The sequence below is a fragment of the Pelophylax lessonae genome (assembly GCF_965119305.1).
Source record: "Pelophylax lessonae genome assembly, chromosome: 10".
NCBI lineage: Eukaryota > Metazoa > Chordata > Amphibia > Anura > Ranidae > Pelophylax > Pelophylax lessonae.
The window spans coordinates 36,570,731-36,588,690 of record NC_138777.1 but is presented as its reverse complement, the minus strand read 5'-3'; the positions used below and the strand labels follow the sequence as shown (position 1 = coordinate 36,588,690).

General features: G+C 44.4%; 1 protein-coding gene across 1 annotated transcript; it reads right to left on the bottom strand.

Annotated features, from left to right (window-relative positions):
• Positions 1-7: 7 nt before the first annotated feature.
• On the bottom strand, positions 8-17,428 carry LMO2 (LIM domain only 2). The gene is made up of 3 exons (XM_082270558.1): positions 16,964-17,428; positions 5,253-5,468; positions 8-627 (listed from the first exon to the last, which is right to left on the bottom strand). The coding sequence occupies exons 1-3, from the start codon at positions 17,002-17,004 to the stop codon at positions 408-410; spliced, it is 477 nt and encodes a 158-aa protein (XP_082126684.1). The 5' UTR covers positions 17,005-17,428; the 3' UTR covers positions 8-407.
• Between the last annotated feature and the right edge of the window lie 532 nt (positions 17,429-17,960).

Here is a 17,960-nt window from a genome sequence, read left to right as displayed (position 1 = left end):
CAGGTCTTTTCAAAATGGAGGAAGCAATGTCGCCCAATTATGAAACAAATTAGGGCATGGAGGGCATGGATTTGGAGACTTTAGCAAGGATCCAAGGTCCCAGATATATATCTTCAGTTGCTGGCAGTAGATCAGATTTCAGAAGGGCCCAGTACTCATGTCAGTAATAATTGTGTAAATCCAAAAGCACCATTATTGGTTGGTAGGAGTAGATGATGATTAGGAGCCTTAAAACCACCAGAGGTGTCTGCTAGCTGATTTCCAATGCAGATGCGCAGCCTGTCACCAATTCTTCTGCTGAAAAAATAATGCACTGTCAGTTGTTATTGCTACAGTGTAAGTCCATCGCTTGATACTTTAGAGTCATTTAGGTCCATTCCAGGAAACTCCTGGGCATTGTTCCATAGCTACATCATTCCATTAAGTTTGGTCCATTCATAAATGTCCTGCTCACAGACAATATCTGAGTTTATAAGGAGGTACCGGTCACCCACACAGAAGTGCTTCTGACAGGCTGCACACTTGAAGCACTCCAGATGATAGACTTTGTCCTTCACCCTCATGGTCATCTCATACGCCCTGATCCGCTTGTCGCAGGATGCACAAAGCCCATCCTGACCAAAAAGTCTGCAAAAGAAACCATAAAAATCTATTAGGATGCGAAAAGTGATAGATCAACGGAAAAGAAAAGAAACTTGACACCGTAGCACTAAGAACTCCCAGAAAAGCTAAACAAAATGATTTAGACCCCGTTCAGACAGGGGCGACACGACTTGGTGGGGCGACCTGTGAAGTCGCGGTGCACAGCCTCGGCGCGACTTGCATGGACTTCATATCATTGAAGTCAATGCAAGTTGCCTTCAGGTCGCCCCAAAGTAGTACAGGACCCTTTTTCTAAGTCGGAGCGACTTGTGTCGCTCCTATTAGAACGGGTCCTGTGCTAATCAATGGCGAGCGACCCACCGCGACTTGTCAGGCGACCAATTCGCCTGACAAGTCGCGCTAGTGTGAATGGGGGCTTAAATCAAAATAGCCACTGTGCAATCTGGACTGGATGATGTAGACCAGGGATCTCCAAACTACGGCCCTCCAGCTGTTGTGGAACTAAACGTCCCATGAGGCATTGTAAAACTCTGACATTCACAGACATGACTAGGCATGATGGGAAGTGTAGTTCCTGAAGAACTGGAGGGCCATAGTTTGGAGACCCCCGATGTAGACGATGCTGTCCTTTTAGGACTGGGGAATCTTCAAACTGTACAAAAAAGACAAAACAAAAAGGGTGCAAATTCCTAGTACATTATCCACCACACTTTATTGTAAGATGTAAAATGATAGTATATACTCACAAAGGGAATAGGAATGACAGCATTATAAAAAGTCCAGAAACCCAAAGGTAGACTCTGCGATGGAACTCCTCTGGTTCGACTGGATGTCCTGCAGCCAGCTGATGGTGAGCCTTGCTATGAAGAAGGGGCCAAGTCCCCCGAAATGCATCAGCTGGCAGGAAGACATCCATTAGAACCAGAGGTGTTGCTTTGCAGAGCCTACCTTTGGGTTTCTGAACATTTTATAATGCTGTCATTCATATTCCCTTTGTGAGTATATACTATTATTTTACATATTTTATTAAAGTACTATGGATAATGTACTAGGCTAGGCATTTGTGCCCTTTTTGTTTTGTCTTGTTTGATGCAGAAAGGCAACGTGACATGGGAGACATACAAGGGCTACCAAATCAACTGACCTTCTGTTTTTAAAACTTCAGAGTCAGTAATCTGGAACAAACATACAGATTAGGAAACTCAGGGATCCTTATGTGCTTATTTGTTCCAAGTCCGTGACTAAAAATATTGAAGCATCAGGGTCAGCATGACAACTAGGCAGCTAGCATTCTTAAAAAGGAGATATTAGCATTTCTTATAACAGACATAACATGAACATAATGAAGAGTTTAGCAGAAATCCTGTCAAGTCTTTGATTCAGTAGGTTTAAAAACTTTGAGTTGATTTACTAAAACTGGAAAGAGTGCAAAATCTGGTGCAGCTCAGTATTTTTGTCAAAGCCTAAGGCCCCTTTCACACAGGCGGACCGTTCATATCCGCCTGTCCGTTTTTTTGGCGGATCTGAACGGTCCCCCCATGCATCTCTATGGGGGATCGGATGCAGTGTTAATTTCGTCGACTAACACAATTTTAGTCGACTAAAATACGACTAAAACTAAAACAATTCAGATGACTAAAATACGACTAAAACTAAAATGGCATTTTTGTCAAAAGACTATAACTAAAACTAAATCGAAATTTACTGCCAAAATTAACACTGGTGCATGCTCAAAGCTTAATACCATAAACATATTACATTTTTCACTCCAGGACCAGCAGTAGTATATAATGAGTTTGGAAATTGTAGAGAAATGCTTAAATAATGCATTACAAATTACAATTGAACTACACCCATTCGATTATAGATGACTAAAATGAGTTTTAGTCGACTAAAATGTACTGGAGTTTTAGTCGACTAAATACGACTAAAACTAAAACACTTGCAGAAGACTAAAATGGGACTAAAACTAAAATGCCATTTTAGTCCTAGGACTAAGACTAAAACTAAATTGAAATTTGCTGCCAAAATTAACACTGATCGGATGTCAGCGGAGAAATGTCCGCTGACATCCGATCCGATCAGTCAAATCTGGATGGATGGAAACCCTATTTTCCATCCATCCAGCGGATCGGATCGGATGGGATCGGATGAGAACGGACCGACGGTCCGTTCCCATCTGATTTCCCCCATAGAGATGCATGGGGGAACTGACAGCTGTGTCTCCGCACACAGCGCGGAGACACAGCTGTCATCCTTCTGCTCAGCGGGGGATCGGCGGCTCGATCCCCCGCTGAGAAAAACAGAATCCGTCCGACGGACAGATAGTGTGAAAGGGGCCTAATTGAACAAACTGAAGTTAGAAGTTGATTGACTGCCATGCACAGCTGCATCAGACAAATTTTGCACTCTGCAGTAATAGTAAATCAACCCCATAGTATTTGACTATATCACCTTCAGGCCTTTTCACACGAGCGGTCCGCTCCACGGACTCCGCTTTGCTCAGTGAGGGATCGCTCCGCTGATCCTCGCTGAGCAGGTGGATGACATGTGCGTCTCCGCTCACTGTGCAGAGCGGAGACGGACAGAGTCCCTCTCTACCCTATGGGGAAATGGGGTGAAAATGGACAGGCGAACTGATCCTCCAGAGGAGTCCAGATGGATGAAAAAAATAGGGTCAACATACGTCTGGATTCGGTGGACAGGTTCGGATCGGATAGCGGCAGGTGTCAGCGGACATGTCACCGCTAACATCTGACACTCTATAGTGGTAAATGGAGGGTCCACTCAGGTCCACCTGAAAAACAGTGAAAGGATCCTAAAGCTTGAGGAACCATTATCCTGGCTACCTGGGTTATGGAATTTGCCTGTCACTGGAGGTAAGTTTAGATTGTAAGTGGAAAGGGTGGCCAGGATTATTCAGAGTTTAGTAGACTATGGACCCTTACTTTGGTCTTTGTTCCTTGATATACCCATAAATCAGTATGAGAGATGTACCACTGGTAATAACCATCTTTACAGTGGGGAGGTGGCAAGATTCAGGAACTCTACAAAGAACAGTTATGTGGCAAAACACAAACTCTAATGTCATCTACTAGAAACAGATACAAGTGGAAGCATTCTGCTCACCCCATGAATAAAAGAGTTTGAATGGCCTTGCATGTATTTCAGTGGGTGAACATTTTTAGAAGACCCTGGGGTTTATTTCCTAAAGGCAAATGTACTGTGCACTTTGTAATTGCAGTTGCTCCAGAGCTTCGTAAATGAGCTGAAGCTTCACTTTACAAAGGATAGCCAATCACAAGCAAGGAAAAAAAAACAAAAAAAACAGCATTTTCTTTCCCGCATGATTGGAGGATGGAAGTCAGCAGAGCTTCTCCTCATTTACTAAGCTCTGGAGCAACTGCACTTGCAGAGTGCACAGTCTATTTGTCTTTAGTAAAGTATGTTATCTAGACATTTCCCATTGGTGAAAATTGATGCAACGTTAGTACACTGTCACCGATAGTTGTCTACATAATTAGACACTGTCACTTTACCCATTCAGGATAAAATCTGCCATGTAAACTTAAATATCTATCCTCCCATGCCACCTCCCTGCTGTTGGAACCCATACTTTGTTGTTATAATGGAGCCTGGGCTTCTGGGTATGACGAGGTATGTTATCTCCCCCATGTCCCAGTGCTCAGGCCTTAGCATCCAATCACCAAGCTGAGACATGAATGCATGGGTGTGAGGGGCAGTGACATCATCCAGCCAGGATGTCTCTGCCACCATGCGGCACCATAGCTTACCCATTATGGATTCCTGGTGAGGGGTGAGCTATCAGCAGACACTGTCACTTTGATCTGAATAGGCAGGTGGCAGTGTCTAACCGGAAGCTGAGGTTTGCTTTAAACACAATGTTTTAACAAGAAACAACAAATAATAGTCATATAACAGGCACAGAGTACAATGCCTCAATGGGCACAGCAATAGAGATACATAACATGGTACAGAAAATTCAGTAATTCCTTCAGGTTCACCTGCAGGGGGGGGGGGGGGGGGGGAATAAAAAGCGCTGCATAAGTTTTAGAAATTGAAAAAGATAGTAAGAAAGAAAAGAAAAAATATATTTGGATGGGGGGGGGGGCTGTTGGGAGGGGGAGAAGTGGTTAGGCACAATGGCAAAGGGGATAAGGTCAATTCTCAACCTGCTTCTCGGGGCAAGTCAATGTCTAATAGGTCCTTGTAGGCTGCAAAGTGTTGGAACTGGGTCCAGTAGAACCAGGTCTTTAGATATCGTTCCTCTTGGCAACGTAGCGCCATGTGGTAATCCTTTCTTATTACTTTGAGTAGAGCTCTGCAACCCATCCAGATTATCGCACGTACCTGTATGGGTGGGTCCTCCACTCACTTAAGAGACCACATTATATACTATAATATAAAGGTATATTCCATGATGCAAGATTTACTTCATGTCCATCCCTTTTTATGCATCCCATGTTTGGGACCACGTGAATATTTTACCTCACGTAAACAGAAGAGGTGTACAAGTTGATGTGCTTATAGTGCAGTCACCACTGCAATTGCATAGCATGGTAAATGCCTACATATCATTACTGATATTTATTACTCTCCTCCTGGGTCTATAAAAATGAAGGCCTTACCTGAGATAATCTCTTCGGCACAGCTTGCGCCCCAGTTTGTAGTAGAGTCTCCTCCCGACCTCTCCTAAGCGGCAGCCACACAAGTCGCAGCTCAGGCAGTCCTCGTGCCAATATTGATCTATGGCCTTTAAGAAGTAGCGGTCCCCAATGTTTTGTTGGCAGCCCCCACATGTTAGTAGTGAGGGTGGAATCTGTAGAACCTCATCCACTGGTTCACTATGGAAAGAAAATGAGTTGCATAATTCAAAATTTAATTCGACGATGCAAAACGTAGAAAACAAGCTTTAGTTATAGAACAAAAATTATTTGCAGAGGAGCATTTTTTTTCTCTGCATTCAGTGCTAGTTTCTTTTAGCACTCCTCTATGATATATCACTATTTTAGGTTACATTATGCCCACAGGCATCAAAATGGGAATTTGGCATGCATTAATTACATCTGCCAAGGGCTTCTTGATGCCCAAAGCAGAAGAATGGCTCAGTACAGAGATGTAGGAATGAGAATATCAATTCACAGGTAACCCAAATACAACATTTTTAGCCTGCCCTAAGATATACAAGCACCTTCACCTATTAAGCTGAAGTGGGTCCGTCCAACTGGATCCCCGTGTTCAGTGGGGGATCGCTCCGCTGATCCCCGCTGAGCAGATGGATGACAGGTCTGTGCTATGCAGAGCGGACATGGACACAGCCTGTTCTCCTCTATGAGGCGGTCAGATGGAAAAGGACTGTATGTCCGTTTCCATCCAATTGTCTTCTGATCCACTGGGCAGATGGCAAACGTATGCCCATCTGTCTGTTTTTAGCAGACCGGATGCTGGCAGGTGCATCCGCCACCCTATAGAGAACAATAGGTACTCTGATCAGGTCCACCTGAAAAATGGACAGGCGGACCCGTTCGGATTGCTGGTATGAGAGGGGCCTAAAAAAGAAGATGTTCAGGCAAACATCTTCAATCTGAGGAAAACCATACCATCAGGATTGTCTGGACCCTGAAATACGTGACTATCCACATTTGAGAAAAAAATTGCATGGAAACATACAGCACATGTGAATTCAAAAAGTATTTTTTTTGCAATTGATTAGTTCATTTTTTTAGAAGTGCTTGACTTTTGACTTTTTTTTGTCATGCTATCCCATGTTAAGATGAGCACAGAGTATAGAGCTGCCTTTCTCAATCTTTTCAACACCCTTGAAATAGCTTTCCGGTCTCAAGGAACCCCTGCTAAAAATGACTATATCTACAGCATGATACATTAGTGTGATGGGTAGTGGGAAAAATGCTCCTTAGACTTGTCTGTGGGAAGAATTATCCTCTTACAGATAGCTAAAAAGATCAATGGTGTCTGTGGGAATTTATCTGAGAGGCAGAAATTAGTCATTGCTCAAGGCTCAAAGGTAGCAACCTCTGGAAGAAACCTAGGGTTCCATGGAACCCTTGTTGAGAAACCTCAGTGCAGAGCATGTAGTAATTCTTTAATATACATCCCTTCTTAACCAATGACACCACAGAGCTACTAAGTCACTCCCTGGTTATCTCCCCCCCCCCCCCCTGACTGTTATAACTCCTTCCTTGTTGGCCTACCTCCATGCAGGCTATTCCCCCCTTCAGTCTACCATGAATGCTGCAGCCTGACTTATCTACCTTACCAACCATTCAATGTCCACCACCCCCCTCTTCCAATCCTTACACTGGATTTCACTCGCCCCCCACAAATAAAATTCACATACAAAACATACAAAGCTATCCACAGCTCTGCCCCCAGCTACATCACCAACCTCATGTCTTTAGCTGATCAACATGCTTGTTCTGCATCAGGAACACTGGCACCAAATCTTCAACCTCCTGCAGCCAAACATAACAGTGCCAGTGCTCACGCCCAAGAATATAAAGCTGGATAACTCCACATAACTTTTATCTAATTTACTCCCTTGTTATTTTGCCTTGACTACTGCAACTCTATCCGTGTTGGCCTACCTTTACAGAGGCTTCCCTTCAGTTGATCGTGAATGCTGCTGCCAGACTCATCCACCATACCAACCTTTCAGTGTCCACAACCCCTCTCTGCCAATCCCTCCACTGGCCTCCACTTGCCCAATAAATATAAATCAAAATATTAATATGTGGGGAGGTACAGCGTGGTGCAGCAGCAGTAAACACACCCAGTAAACACAGTCCAGATGCAGTGAACAGAACTTGTAATAATGCAGAATCCAGTAATTCACAACAAATCCATCAGAAAGGCACCTGACCAGGAACACTCACAGCAATATCAGCAATGTGTAGTAGAGCAAGCCTCAGGTGTGCCAAAAGCATCTGTCTTTTTTGTTCAAAGACAAGTCCTCAAGACAATCAATGGGCCGTCATCGGCCTAGTAAGACCAACCATAAATGTAGGGTACAAACCACAATGTGTACAAGTCATTACAAAACAAAGCCTAAGTAACTAAACAAAAGTAAAAGCAAGATCAGAAACAGAGACCACATCGATAACATAAAATTAATAAATATGCAAGGGGAGACCCCAGGGTATCTTCTGGGGAGCAGTAGTGACACAATGTTAGAATAATACATAGAAAGCCCCGATGCCAGCAAGAACAGTGCACCTGTTTGGAGTCTAAAAAAAAAAAACTTATTTGAGCCCGAAGTTAAAAAAAAAAGACAAAGGAAAAGGGGGGGGGGGTGGACAAGGTGGGGGGGGGGGTGGACTGAGGGGGGTTGGAGGATAGTAGAAAGAAAATGGTAAAGTAAGCAACTAAGAGTAGCAAAGGAAGCCAAAATGGGGAGGTCTCCAGAAGGATGGCGTGTTCCTATCCTTTCCTTATTCATCTGGAACCCCTCCCTGCCGCTAATCACTGTCCCTGTCAGAAGGTTGACCTGTCCCTACAATACCCACACGCGAAATGCGCGCCAAGCCTGGGAATTAGGCCCCTAGGTTCTGCCTTAATCAAGATGGCTGCTAGAGTTCCATGGGGTGGCAGCATCCAGTCTGATAGCTTCCCCAGTGACCCTGGAAACCATGGAGGAAACATGGTCCTCTTGACTTCTATTACCCCTGCTATACCACTGCAGTTGAGCGCCACCTGCAGTGGAGAAAGTTGATTGCAATGAAAGACAAACAACAGCATTAAAATGTATTCTCAACTCTGCCCTGAGGTACATCACCAACCTTATCTCAAAATATCACGAACCATATACTTTACTCCTCTCATACCTCCTTCTCTCTAGACCCCTCGTCACTTCCTCCCATGCTTGCCTTCGAGACTTCTCCAGTGCTTCTTCCATCCCCTGGAAATCTCTACCTCAACCTGTATGGCTACTCTATCCACCTTTAGGGAATCTCAGAAAACTCATCTCCTCAGGAAAGCAAATTATGCCTCTAGCTAACAGCTTAACTTTTAATCTCTATACCCATCCCTTACAGTTATAACCTTTAGTATCACTTATCCCTCTTGTTTAAATTGCAAGTTTTAACATGCATGGCCCTCCCAATACTTTTGTCTTGAATTGTATTTAACTTGGGTGGCCAACGCGGAGATGAGATCCACACCTCGTGGACCTGCTCCCATTTAGTGGGTTTCTGGTCGAGAGTCTTTGTCTTCTGTCGACCCTCTTCCATATACCTTTCCACAAAGATGCTAGACAGGCGCTTCTGCATTGTCCAATCCTGGGGCTCTTTTCCTATCAGCAGAAACTGGCCACATACCTATTTACAGCTGCCAAGCGGGCATTAGCCAGGGCTTAGAAAAACCCAAAGTCAGGTTTGCAGAGGTAAAGGGCATCCTAACCACACTAATAGTCCATTAGAAAATGTCTAGTATACTTCATGATACCCACTCCAAAGTCTTTAAGGTATTGAACCCCTTGAGGTCATATGCTCTTCCCACCCAGCACCCGGCTAGTATGGGAGCCCCCAGCTAATGTAATGCTTGTTAGCCTGCAGGACCTTCCTCACTTCTTCTTACTTGACCTGTTCTTTTTTCCTCTCTACTGCTCCTTTCCATCTCTGGATTCTACCCTAATCCCCCCCCCCTTTTTTCCATGCCCCCCCCCCAAACCCATTCCCAGTTGGAGACTTTTCTATCTGTTGCGGTTGGGTCTACCTCCTACCCCTATCCTTTACTTTTGTGTTCCTTTCAGTTTCTGACCTTGGACCCGCCATTTGGGACCACCCCCAGGCCTGTAGCTTGGGGCAGGTGGTTTATAGTGCTTTACACTCATAATGTAAACATCAAGGCTGTTATATTGCTCCATTATAGTTTCCCTTTTTTTCTAAAACTCATGCACAAACAGTTGGTGCTATATACTGTAAATCCTGTATGATATTAATAATATTGCCCCCCCTCCAAGCAAGATATCCATTACTAAAAATATGGAGGACAGCGAATGTCCTGCAATGTGTATTCCATCTTGTGTGCTGCTTTCATTTTCTATATTTACTGAGTTTATTGTCGATCAGAAAGACCTCCAGTGGCCCCATTGTTACATAGATACTTGTCATAAAGTTCAACCAAAAAAACCTAAACTTGCAGCTGCTCAAAAGAAAAACTCATAAAGTGGGGTCCAATTTGAACCATTTGGGAAAAAATGTATTCCTAAATCCCAACAGCAAATAGATATTCCTTGGATCAACAGTTTACAACAGCCTTTCCCAACCGTTTTATAATGGGTTGACCCTTGAAAAACCTTTCCATGCTCAGGGAACCCCCACTAATTACTAGTTCTTCAGCCAGGGCTGGCCCAAGACATTGTGCTGCCTGGGTCCAAGAATGAAATGCTGCCCCCCCCCCCAAAAAAAAATTCACGCCCTCCAAGAGGCCCCCACATTCTATAGGACTATGAAAACAGTCAGAGGAGTTTGAGTATGTACGGATTGACAGCAGGAGTAGGACAGAGCAGTAGACACTGGGCAGATGAGCGCACCAGGCTTTCTACTGTCTATAGTGCCACAGTGCCCTGCAGGGCTGCGGGCATGGTACAGGAGAATGTGGGGCTGCGGGCATAATACAGAAGAATGCAACGCTGTGGGCATAATACAGAAGAATGCAGGGCTGTAGGCATGGTACAGAAGAATGCGGGGCTGCAGGCATGGTACAGGAGAATGCAGGGCTGTGGGCATGGTACAGGAGAATGCAGGGCTGCGGGCATGGTGCAGGAGAATGCGGGGCTGCGGGCATGGTGCAGGAGAATGCGGGGCTGTGGGCATGGTGCAGGAGAATGCGGGGCTGTGGGCATGGTGCAAGAGAATGCAGTGCTGCGGGCATGGTAGAGGAGAATGCGGGTCTGCCGGCATGGTACAAGAGAATTAGGGGCTGCAGGCATACTACAGGAAATGCAGTGCTGTGGGCATGTACCATGCCCGCAGCACTGCATCTTCTGTAGTATGCCTGCAGCCCCGCATAATGGCAGGTAGTGTGGCTGTGGAGCAGTCTCACTTACCTGTTCCTAAAGGCGCCTTAGGATTTAAAAATGGCGCCGCCCGGTGCCAACACGTTACCGCGCATGCGCCCCGCTCGCTAAAGCCTGAACATGTTCGGCTATTTCCGGAAATAGCCGAACGTTTACGGGCTCTCCCGAGCGGCGGCGGCGTACATGCGCAGTGTTGTGCCGACGTTGGTTTCCCTGAGATTTCCAGTTTCCCCAGGCACTCGGCTCTGATCGGAACTCTGCCTCTCGCCTCCCCAGCACACATGGATTCTGCCCCTCCAGCCTTCTGCACTCCAGCTCCGCCTCCCCAGCACATATGAATTCCGCCCCTCCAGACTTAAAAGGTGCGCGCTCCCGATGCTGACATTGCCGAGTGCCTGGGGAAACTAGAAATCTCGGGGAAACCAATGTAGGCACAACAGGCCGCGGACTTTTTTTTTTTTTTTTTTTTTACTCCAGCAATAGCCGAAGAAGAGAAGAGGCGGCCGGGGGCCTCTCTAAGTGCCGCCTGGGTCCCATGGTCCCACCGGGACCCATGGTAGGGCCGGCCCTGTCTTCAGCTCACAGTATATTAGTGTGGTGGTCATTGAGAATAACGTTTCTAACATTTGTGGTCTGTGGAAAATGTCTACAGACAGCTAGAAAGATCATTGTTGTCATTGGGTACTCATCTTCGAGGCAGACGTTGCTCATTGCTCAAGGAACCTCTAGCAACTTCTGGAGCAACACTAGAGTTCCATGGAATCCTAGTTGAGAAAGCTGGTTTACAATCTTATTTCTTACAGCTATTAGTAGTTATTTTTATTTTTTTTTCACTAATCCACAGAGTCAACTAGAATCAGCTTACGAGGAAGACTATTCTCAACACAACTCTTACAGCAAAGATCCCTTTCCCTTTATGGAATTTTAAAGCATATGTGAACCCTTATCTTGTAAAACAACCCATTCAGTTAAACAAATGAAAGGCAAAACATTTGTGTATAGATATAAAAAAGAAAAATTCTAAATATCTTTTTTTCCCATGATTTCATGGCTCCTGGAATTCCCAGCCTTCGTCAAACCTTTCCTCTTTTCCGCTTCATCCACCGCTCACTGACATAGGGGATCAGGATGTTAGGGCTCTTTCAGACGGGTGGCCAGGTGGTGGAAAATTTGGGAAGCTGAGCCATGCATTGAGTTCAATGGGGCTGCATCACAATTGCATGCAATGCACGCAATTGTAACACGAAAGTGCAGCACTACAGGGTTAAATCAGAAGGTGAGGAGGAGATATAACACCTCCTCATGGTCTGTCCAATGCCCTCTGTAAAGCATGCTGAGCGTGGATCGCTTTTCAGAGGGCACCACAGGGTACCTTAAAACCATCTACTTGCAGCACCAGCTGCTGGTGAAATCTGGAGGTGCAGCACAATAATAAAATACATTTTCTGGGAGAAAATATATTTCACCACTTGGATTCTATTTTTTGCAAGTCACACAAGCAGTGGTGGGACAAGGTGCTTTAGTACCCAAAATAAAAAAGCCAAAGTGCTCCCCCTCCTCCCTCCCTAGCTTTGAACATAGGTTGCAGCTCCTGCCCTTTTTGTGCTCCCTTCTGCTGAAATGCCCTAAGTGGGCACATTTTCTGCCTACGTTATGGCCAGGCCCTACATGGAAATGAATGGGGTTATTTTAAAGGGAGCTGCTGGGGGAGCTGTATCTAGATGGGCTTCAAATATATAATGGATTTTTATTTCTCATGGAAGTCTTTGGGAAATGCTAGTTACCTGGCTGACCAGCTGATCAGTCTAGCGTCAGTTTCTTTCTGCTGCTCTGAGCTTCGACAAGCTTGCAGCAAGCAAAGTTATAACTTTTGCTTTGGCTGATGGTTCCTATGTAATGACTCAGGAAATGCTAAAGCCAGCTGATTAGCATGAAAGCCAGGCAACTTGCATTGTTCAGTGGTCAGTCGTGGAGGCATGCATATTTTTTTTAATGTACAAGACAGTTCACCTAAGCACAATATTTCAGTTTTGTTAGATGCTGGAGAGCTAAATGGAACTTGTTACCTGGCACAGCCAAGGCTCCCATCCGGTGCTGGAGGAGGTTATTTAAAGGAGCTTTGTTTTTTTTTTCAACACACAATACACAAAAACAGCAGCCCATGATGGGTTTGTTGAGATGTTCTTCACCAGAGCAGAAAAAGACACCTAAGCCACTGGATCTCTTTTTTTTGGGGGAACTACAACCCCCAGCATGCCCTGCCAGCTACAGCATTGTCTCAAAATCAGATTCCCATCATCCATTCAACTCTTTCATTATCATTACACTGATACCAACTTTAAAAACAGCCTTTCTCAGTCAGGGTTCCATGGAACCCTTAGGCCTCTTTCACACAGGCGGACCGTTCAGATCCGCCTGTCCGTTTTTTTGGCGGATCTGACCGGTCCCCCCATACATCTCTATGGGGGATCGGATGTCAGCGGACACATGTCCACTGACACCCGACCCGATCCGATCCGTCAAATCTGGACGGATGGAAACCCTATTTTCCATCCGTCCAGCGGATCGGATCGGATGGGATCGGGTGAGAACGGACCGATGGTCCGTTCTCACCCGATTTCCCCCATAGAGATGCATGGGGAACTGACAGCTGTGTCTCCGCACACAGCACGGAGACACAGCTGTCCTCCTGCTGCTCAGCGGGGGATCGGCGGCTCGATCCCCCGCTGAGAAAAACGGACTCCGTCCAACGGACGGAGTGTGTGAAAGGGGCCTTAAAATTCCTCCTGAGTTTGGAAGGTGTTCCTTGAGTCATGGTAAGCAAAAAAGGGTTTGACCGCATTCCAGTGGATGAAGATAAAATAATCCTTTATTGAGATTGTAAATCCGACAAGACAAGACAGTTGAGCCACAGACAGTTGACGCATTTCACAATTCAAGATCGCTTAATCATAACTGGCCAGTTATGATTAAGCGATCTTGAATCGTGAAATGCGTCAACTGTCTGTGGTTTAGTTGTCTTGTCGGATTTACAATCTCAATAAAGGATTATTTTATCTTCATCCACGGGAGTGCGGTCAAACCCTTTTTTGCTTACACTGAATGGATCCAGACCGTGGACTGGACCTGCACCTGGTTGCTTGAGGGTCGGATTGTTCTCACCTGGAGCGGTGTACATTTCTTCTCTGTGATTCCTTGAGTCATGAGCATTGGTAAATTAACCTCCTACCTACACTGACGACCAATGAATGGGACACGTCTACAATGACCAATAATGTTAGGGGATACCACCATTTTGTATTATCTGCACTTCTTCTCTGTTATTTTTATAATCCATGTACTTTCAAGATTTTTAAAAATGCTATTGTACAGAGCAGGAGGGTTGACAAAATTATCAGCCTAGGACAGTGATGGGGAACCCTGGCACCCCAGATGTTTTGGAACTACATTTCCCATGATACTCAACTACACTGCGGTGTGCATGAGCATCATGGGAAATGTAGTTCCAAAACATCTGGGATGCCAAGGTTCACCATCACTGGTCTAGGGTGTCAAATATGCTAAGTATGCATTATTATTATTATTTTTTTAAATTATACCTTTAACAAGTCAGTGATCAGTCTAATGTACCATGAAATGCTTTATCCTCCTGTTATCTATGCCTCTTATTTTATTGTACCCCCTTGTGCATTACTTTTATACCTTTTGTTTTTATACTTTGCAATACTCAATACAAAAATTTTTTTTAATGTATCACAAACTGTAGGTATAACTATAGCAGGGGTTCCCAGAGACCCGAAAAAATATTTTGAGGGTTCCTCAAAGGTTGAAAGGTTAGGGAAGGCTGATTTAAAATACCACATTTCTGTTGAAAATGATTATCCCTATGGTAGTTACAGTCCCTCCCTCACCACTACAACCAGTGTGATGCACTTTATTCCCATTATGACCTATGGACTACACAAATACATCTAATAGCATTATAAATTCCAAAATAGGGTTAGATAGAAAGAGCTGGATGTTGAAAGGTTGAGAAAGGCTGATTTAAAATAACTTCCAGGACCACATTGCTGCTGAAAATGATTGTCCCTATGGTAGTTACAGTGCCTCCATCACCACTACCACCAGTGTGATGCACTTTATTCCCATTATGACATATGGACTACACAAATACATCTAATAGCATTATAAATACCAATTCCAAAATAGGGTTGGGTAGAAAGAACTGCATGTTGAAAGGTTGAGAAAGGCTGATTTAATAACTTCCAGGACCACATTGCTGCTGAAAATTATTATCCCTATGGTAGGTACAATGTCACCACCACCACTACCACCGGTGTGATGCACTTTATTCCCATTATGATATATGGACTCAGTTCTGGGACAAGGTTATCCAGTGCCAAAGGCATAAGATGCCAAACTGTGCCCCCTTCCCTTAGGGTTAGGGTCAGGGTTTCCACATCCCTGCAATAAACTATTGCCACCAGGGCAACCTTCCCTCTTGCCCACCCCTTCTACCTGCCCTGTATGGACTACACAAATACATCTCTTGCTTACCCCTTCTACCTGCCCTGTATGGACTACACAAATACATCTACTAGCATTTTAAATACTAATTTTAAAGTAGGGTTGGATAGAAAGAACTGAAAGTTGAAAGGTTGGGAAAGGCTGATTTACAATAACGTGCAGGACCACGTTGCTGCTGAAAATGATGTTACTGCTGTAGTTGCAATGCCACCAGCACCACTACAGTGACGCACTTTATTACCATGAAGGTATATAGATGACATAAATACATTTATTAACATTATAAATTCTATTTTTTTAAACAGGGATGGGTAGAAAGAATGGAAAGTTGAAAGGTTGGGAAAGGCTAATTTACAATAACTTCCAGGACCACATTGCTGCTGAAAATGATTGTCCCTATGGTATTTACAGTGCCTCCATCACCACTACCACCAGTGTGATGCACTTTATTCCTATTATAACATATGGACTACACAAATACATCTAATAGCATTATAAATACCATTTCCAACATAGGGTTGGGTAGAAAGAACTGGCTGTTGAAAGGTTGAGAAAGGCTGATTTTTTCCAGGACCACATTTCTGCTGAAAATTATTGTCCCTATGGTAGTTACAATGTCACCACCACCACTACACCACCAGTGTGATGCACTTTATTCCCATTATGGTATATGGACTCATTGCTGGGACAAGCTTATCCAGTGCCCAGGGCATAAGATGCCAAACTGTGCCCCCTTCCCTTAGGGTTAGGGTCAGGGTTTCCACATCCCTGCAATAAACTATTGCCACCGGGACAACCATCCCTCCTGCCAACCCCTTCTACCTGCCCTGTATGGACTACACAAATACATCTACTAGCATTTTCAATACTATAGGGTTGGATAGAAAGAACTGAAAGTTGAAAGGTTGGGAAAGGCTGATTTACAATAACTTCCAGGACCACGTTGCTGCTGAAAATGATGTTACTGCTGTAGATGCAATGCCACCAGCACCACTACAGTGACACACTTTATTACCATGATGGTATATGGACTACATAAATACATCTATTAACATTATAAATTCTATTTCTTAAACAGGGTTGGATAGAAAGAACTGAAAGTTAAGAGGTTGAGAAAGGCCGATTAAAAAATAAATTCCAGGACCACATTGCTGCAGAAAATGATGTCCTTTCTATAGTTAAGCCACCACCACCACAACCATGATGCACTTTATTTCCATTTTGGTAAATGGACTACACAAATGCATTTTTAGCGTCGTAAATACTTATTTTAAAACAGGGTTGAATAAAAAGAACTCAAAGTTGAAAGGTTAAGAAAGACGGATTTAAAATAACTTCCAAGACCACATTGCTGCTGAAAAAGGGGGGCCCAGCTATAGTTACGATGCAAGCACCACCGCCACCGTGATGCACTTTATTCCCATTATAGGATATGCACTACACAAATACATCTATTAGCATCTTAAAAACCTCATTTTAAAATAAGGTCGAATAGAAAGGACTGAGCGTAAAGAATAAAAAAGAATCGATGTTCCATTTCGGGGCATTTCAAGGAACAAGAAATTCCAGCTGCACGCCTCTAAGATCCAGGTGTGTTTCTGGAAATCAAGGACAGCCGGTAACTATGCCAACCATCGACCCTTGCTAATTTCAATATAACGTGTCCCCCTCCTTTAATCGCTTGCCCAAATGGTCAGCAATTGCCCCTATTTTTATTAGCACCCCCACCACCACCAAGTCCAAGTGCTGCAACAATAAGACCCCAGCCACGCTTACTCTGCAGGGTCCAGGCTCTTCCTCTCGATGGGTGCTGACATTTGCTTGCTCCTGTGTATTGTCCTCTGTACAATGTGTTGTCTTGGCTCTTGTAGGTCCTGGCTAATTCATACAGACACAGGTCCATGCAATGTTATCCTCTCTGTAGCAGATTTACCCCCCCAGAGTCCAACGTCAGATGCCAACTGCCCGCTCTCCATCACCGTACTGCCACATCTGTATTCCTGGCAGCTGCCTGAGTCCTCTGGCCAAGGAGGAAGGTCTGAGAGAGAAGCCTGTGTCACTGTCACTTATATAGGCAATTGCTGTCTCCTTTGCAGCATTGACTATTTTAGCTCAGCCCCTCTGCTTTCATTTCCTTTTTCCTGATCACCATTCAAATACAATAGAAGGAAATGGCATTTAAAGGCACAGCTGCTCACTTCTCTCTCTCTCTCTCTCTGGCCCTCCTGGGCACTGGGATTACAACACAGCTACACTGCAGCTGTCTAACTCATTAACCCCCTGCGTCTCTGGGGAGGTCAGCCTTGCGTTGCAGACAGCGGCATTGATCTGACAGTGTTGCACAGGTTAATTCTCTTCTGATGAGATTGGGGGGAGGTAAACAGGTTAATTGAAGGATTAATTTACAGTTAACAGGGAGACTGTGCAATATGCTACTCAGAAGCTTCTGTGTATTAAATTCTTTTTTGTTCCTAGTATATCTAAGGCAGTGTTTGTAAACCTTTTTTCAGTTGAGGCACCCTTTAAAATTATGGACAATCTCAAGGCACCCTTTAAAATTATGGACAGTCTCGAGGGACCCTTTAAAATTATGGAAAATCTCGAGACACCCTTTAAAATTATGGACAATCTCGAGGCACCCTTTGAAATTATGGACAATCTGAGGGAACTCTTTAAAATTATAGAAAATCTCAAGGCACCCTTTAACTACCTCCTTCCCAAGCCTATTCTGACATTTTGAAGAATTCATTTACAGTTAACAGGGAGACTGAGA